The following is a 6,206-nucleotide window of genomic DNA, read 5'->3' as shown; positions in this document are numbered from 1 at the left end:
TACACTCGGCCAATATAGAATCCCCTTGCCCCACAGAATCTGCTTGGAGATTAGCATATTTCCACCCGAAATGGATAGCGTTAAACAACGTTCGCATTTAAATGACTTTTTGCAGTGGTTAGGTGTGACAAGCAATTAGAAATAAGTACCCGAGGCAGTGCGTAGATTGTCGCCACGCCTCTGGAGAAGTTGAGAACCCGCAGGATGCTGACGGTACTGATGAAGATGGAGAAGGAAAGGACAGCCTTGAAGGTCGCGTCCCATTGGCTGGCGGCGCTGATGTCCACAAACTCATGGATGCCGAGAAGTCCTGTGACAAATTCCGAAATGCCATGACAATCTCTAATGTTGACCAATAGCCACCACTTGACACAGCATATTATTATATATAGTTTTCAGATATGGAAACGCTGTTTTTGCAAGTTGTCTTCTTGGATCCCATTATCTCATGGCCTATCTCTTAGTCTAATTATTTGGCCGTTGGGAAACCACAAAAGATCTGCTAACCGTTTAATTTCTTTCTACTCTTTTCGGTTTTATGTCCTTCTTAACGTTTCATTTAGTCCAATGCATGTCCATCATCTGAAATGGATAACGCTTTGGTGAATACGCTTGCTACAAAATAGATCACAGTTAACCCTATCTAGACCGGGGGCGGGGGCTAAAAGTGCAAATTTGATGTCACGTAGCGTCTGAACGGCTCGCGCTAGAACAACCAAACTTGGTGACTTTTGCTAGAATATTGTTGGCAACAATTCTGTATCATTGGAAGAAAATAATAATTTTTTGTGTTGCCACGGCAACGGGTTTCTGACAGGCATTTTTTGCTAAATTTAGTCATTTTTGTTTCAACAATAGAATTTTATGGGTTTTCTGTCAAGTTACACATGGTTTCTAATATATAAAAACATCCAAGATAATGTTATGTTAATTTTATAATTAAAAATGCATAATTTATGCTAATTTGATGACGTCATTGGCCAGAATCCTAGATGGCGAACCATATCATTAGAACAGGTTTATACAGGTTATTTTCCTTAACATTTCATAAAAACTTCCATTTCTTTTTACAAAAAAGGTTTATATGAATGTCTTTAGTCTGTTTACAATGTATTTTAGGCTTTATCCTGAAAAAAACTATTTTTGAAAATTCATGATTGATGATCCAAAATGGCGGATAGCTTCAATATGCATGACGTCATTTTATGACGTCACCGGTGTTGCTATGGGCAACATAAGACTTAGTACACCCTAATATTCTGTCATAAACACTTTTGGTAAAGTTATGTTGTATAGCATTTAGTTTTCAGGGAATAACCTATCTAAACGGTTTTGGCCAATAAAATCACATTTATGACGTAATAATGACGTCATATTACGTCATAACGACATAAGAATTCTAAATATGATAAATTTTCATTAGTACACTATCCCCTAAAAATTTGGTGGTCATAGGACATACCGTTCTTGAGTTCTGAGGGGGGGTCAAATGAGCCCCCCCCCCTTCCGGTCCCACCAAGCCCAAAAAAGCCTGGTCTAGATAGGGTTAAGATAGTTGGTCATCACGTACCTTTTGCCTGCAGTATGTCATCCAAAACAGCAGCTGTCTGGATGTAACGAAGCGCGAATGTCACAATGACGGCTGTGGACATGCCGACGTTGCACAGGTTCAGGATGTTCCAGAAACTGCCAAAGTAAAGACGGCAGCTTTTCTGTACGTTCAAAATCTCGGTTAACAAGTTGTAGATGTAGACAAGAACGAAGACGATGTGAAAAATCATCTGGACGAAGTCGTGTGCTGTTTCGTACTGGAACAGCCGGAAGGTGTGGATCGTGGGCTGAATCTCCCCAGCGCCCCCTGGCAGGTACTGCAGGGTGATGTCCACGGTGCTGAACAGCTTCACGTCAGGGTGGTAGAAGTTGATCCTTAGGATGAGTGTGTCTGAAACCAGCAGGATCCAGTGGGTATGTTTTAGGAAGTCTATCACTGCAGCAGCCTGGTCAGCGTCCTGGGGTAGGTCTACTGTGGTGATGCACGCCGAAGTGCTGTTTCTGAAAAAAAAAGTCAAATCAGTAGTCCGATGTATGTGTAATACGGTCCATGAAGACATATGGCGACCATAGATAATCCCTTAATGCTTGTCAATGGGATCTATCTAAGGGTTCCCAAAAAGTGGCCACATTGGCCAGATGGCCATGTCGATTTGATTATATGGGTGACGACCTCTAGGAGCCCAAAAACTGATGCGACCGTGCGAATAAAAACGGGTTTACAAAAAAAAAACGTTGCTTTCATCGTGGTCATGAACAAATGACATCTAAGTTCTAACTCTTCAAATTCATTTCTTTACATTTTCGTCTTTTTTGTTCGATTTTGGCATTCTACGACATTGGTATCGTTTTTAATTTTTTTTAAATTTAAATTTTTGAAATTTTTAAAATATATTTGCTCATTTTGCCCGTTTTGTACGATTTACAGTATGGTTGAAAACTTTTTTCAAACGGCCTAAAAATTCATGCGCGCGTGCATGTCAACCATATAATCAAATCAACATGGCCTTAAGTAGAGATTCTATCGGTATTAAATACTGCAATCATATATTTACATACCTGACTTCATTGACAATACTTGTAGTCCCATTGTGAGAACAGTTCCGTCCGTTCTGTCGGCCAACAGCTTTACTTTGTAGGAACATCTGCAGCTCAGGATAGAGCTTTTGACCACTGTGCTCGAGATCTATGTCTATTGGGTTCTCTGGAATATCAGTGTGAAGTCTTAGTGAGTAGTACAAATGCCTACTCACCAATTTAACATTATATTGAATTGGATCAAAGCACATTTGGCCACACCGTCTTAGCCTTCTTATCCGAATGGTATAGCAGCAATTGACTGTTTTTCCCGAATATAACTCTCATTTCGCCATCTTGTTTGTGATGTCGAGGCGTGACGCAGAGAATGGAGACAACCAAAATGGTTACAAGGCATTATTTAAGCCCTTGGGAGTTTCTACGGACACTAAACCCCGAAGAATATAACCCACACATTGGGAAACTAGACTGAGAATCTAAGACTCTGAACTAAGGGGATCAGGCTACTGGAATAGACACAAACTTATGCAGCTAGCAGAGAAGCTTTAGGATGTTTTGTCCTTGATACTCAGTGCTTCTCTCCTGACGTAGAGGGCTTCCATACAGACCAACAACTGTAACTGCTAGATTGCCGGCAACCTTAACCTTGACTGTTTATCCGCCTTGCCTGAGCCTTCAGGAAAATAAAGTTTGGCACTGAAAAATGAAGAAGAAGGATCGATAGAATGCTTTGTCACCTTTATACTCGGTGGTTCTCTCCAAGCGAACCGGCCCGATCCGGAACGCGTTGGTTCCATCCGGAAACTGTTTGTCCAGCCACCTAAGGGTCTTCCCGTTGTACCCGCGCTCCGGGTGGAGGGACGGCATCAGGTCAGACGACAGCCACTCCCAGGCACTGTCTGCTGTGGTCACCTGTAGGTGGGAAATGAACTCCAGTATTTTAGTCCACAGACTCATGAGAAGGCAGCGTGAAAAGGACGACGTATGGCGATGACGTTTCCTCATACAACATACTATGTTCCGAAGACCTCTCACTTCTTTTTGCACCATTCAAAGCTTTCTAGTGTACCACCAGGTTTCCTTCCACATCACATTATTGCACTATCCAAATGCCAGTTTGTAAGTCCCTCAGCAACCTTTTCGTTCCAAATTATGTAACTATGTCCCTGAAAAGTATTTCTTCTACCGGGAATACAACCCACAAGCCTTAAAAACCAATGTTAATGTTCACCGCAATCTTCTTTAATAACCACCTTTGCCTCCCAGAAAGTTAGTTCAGTGCCAAGAAGTGGCATTGTTGTCCTTATGATTAGAAAACTCGTTAAAAACCTCGTCATATCCAGACAGCAGGCTGTTCTCCAGCGACGTCCTGACGTAGTAGGTGTGTTTGTCGAAGCCCAGGACGCCGATGTAGAAAGCATTGCCAGTGAAGATCAGCATCAACACCAGGAGGACCAGGATGTTTCTACCCTGAGTCATCCTCTCGTTCCAGTTCGGGTCATGGTCGGTTTTCTTCGGGGCTGGCGGCAAAACCCTCCGTGCAGGGACTTAACCAGGAATGAAGAACACCAATGACGTTAGCGTTATGAAATGCTGTATACAAAGACGTGTCAATTTCAGAGTGAATGTTACCACGCTTATAGATATTTTGTAGACATAAAGCTTCTTTACGCCAGTACATATCAGCCACGACGCATTAAACGCAACCTTAGGGGAAAAAAGCTTTCAATAACTGTATTGTCGCTAATTAGTATTATTGTCATCGCTGCTCTTCCCTTGTCAAGTTTCTACAGATTACAAGAAAACATTAAATCTACATTAGTTGTGAAACAAGGCAAGTCTGCAAAAGCGAATGGCCAAAGCGGCCGTGACAGTCTACCGTGGTCTCACATGTAAAACCTGTGGAGACTCACCATCATAACCCCGGATTTTCCTCTGAATATCACCGAGTGGAGGGCGTTCTTCTTTGCCCGATAAATTCTTCCCGAAACCCCCTCGGACACAGACGGTCACTGTTCCCACAATAGGTCCGACGATGACTGCCTTAATGTAGGCAATCAGGAAAATCTGAAAAGTCCGTACATTTGTTAAGTCACAACCATCCTCGAAGCTCGCTTCTCCAAGATATTTTCAAATCCACCTTTTATAAGTTCTCTAGTAATGCTCGTTTTTCCTGAGGGTTACATATGGCAACATGGCCGCTATAACATCTCAGAACACAGTGCAAAACCTCCCTAGTACGAGAAACTAAAAATAAGCCTTCCGCGATATAGAGGATATACTCTATCGTGTATAGTTAATATCTTTGGAAAGCCTGACCATTTAACATTTAAACCCTATCCGTTTTTTCTAGTTTTAAAGTACACGGTGGTCAAAATTGGGCCTCGATCTCCCCACCTGCAGTAGAACCCGAACCATGTTCGATCTGACGTAATTCGAATAGAACGGTGTTCGAAATGGGGTCACCCTCGGTCATTTACAGTAAACCTTGGTCTTCAGGCCCCTTTTTACATGGGAACCTCCTAACAGAAAAAAACCCACCTTTTAACAAATATAAACCATTTCCTTGACAACTAAATGTCTGCCTTCATTTTGTAGTGGGCTGGAACATGAAACGAAGCTACTGCCGTTATTGTGGGTGACCTTGAAGATCGCAATGCTTGTACTCATCAGCCTAAATAAACACTCTTCATATTCATGCCCTATGACATGCGTCCAAAACTCGTTTAAGATTGGAAGCATGGAGAGTCCAACATATCTCATTGACGGCTCAAAATAACCGTAACGGGTTTGTCCAGAATCGTGTCTTAGGGATTTTCGAAAAAGGACCTTGATTTTGAATTATGAGCAATTGAGTGCGAAAAATGTCAAAAAATGCCGTTTTTTCACATTTATGTCGACAAAAACTATACTTAAAATCAGAAATTAAAAAATTCCTAAGACACGATTTTTGATCTTATTCCTAGTTGTCGAAAAATATAAAAATCGGGGATCTTGGGTAACATACGTAGCCAATCTTAAACGATGTTTGCCTAAAAACATGACTCGGACTGTCTCGGACTGGCGCTACATATCCCGCAAAAAATCGTCTTTTGGAGCGAGATTTTTCCAAATTTGTAATCTAACTTAAACAACTAGCATTAAACCTATGTAAACACGATAATTTCATTTTATTTTGACGGAATTTACCCTTCAATACTATTAGTTTATTTTCAAGTGGTTTACGGGTAGTTCAAAACAGGCCAAACTTGCGTCTTGTAACCTGATACGTTTTCGAACCCCCCTAGCAATGGGAAAGAATACCGTAGTGACAGACCGCCGTGTTTAAGGAGTTTATATCTATTATTCGTTTAGCCCTAATCAGGCCTATTTAGCCCTATTTACTTTTGTATTGTATAAGAAATCACGTTACAAAATTCCGTAGTTATGTAGCTCTTTTTTTCCTGATGTTGCCATCATGTGACGTTCTAAGGACATTTTGGAGGGCAGATATCACCATTTACTAATTTTGGCCTGTTTCAAACATGTCTGATTAGAAATGGCTGCAACTTAAGCTGGACCCTTGTTTTCAGATCACACCATCTAGCCGTAAACATAAAAACATAGGCGTCCCCGAT

General features: G+C 41.4%; 1 protein-coding gene across 1 annotated transcript in view; it reads right to left on the bottom strand.

Annotated features, from left to right (window-relative positions):
* LOC109462448 overlaps positions 1-6,206 on the bottom strand; it is a 24,106-nt gene that overhangs the window by 4,529 nt on the left and 13,371 nt on the right. The window contains 6 exon segments of the mRNA XM_019759003.1: positions 150-310; positions 1,571-2,052; positions 2,611-2,755; positions 3,327-3,501; positions 3,919-4,136; positions 4,503-4,656. Of these exon segments, the coding sequence (XP_019614562.1) occupies positions 150-310; positions 1,571-2,052; positions 2,611-2,755; positions 3,327-3,501; positions 3,919-4,136; positions 4,503-4,656 (1,335 nt within the window).

Source organism: Branchiostoma belcheri, unplaced genomic scaffold (genome assembly GCF_001625305.1).
Source record: "Branchiostoma belcheri isolate BF01 breed outbred unplaced genomic scaffold, Haploidv18h27 scaffold117, whole genome shotgun sequence".
NCBI classification, from domain to species: Eukaryota; Metazoa; Chordata; class Leptocardii; order Amphioxiformes; family Branchiostomatidae; genus Branchiostoma; species Branchiostoma belcheri.
Note: the sequence above shows the minus strand (reverse complement) of the source record. Positions and strands in the feature narration are given on the sequence as shown.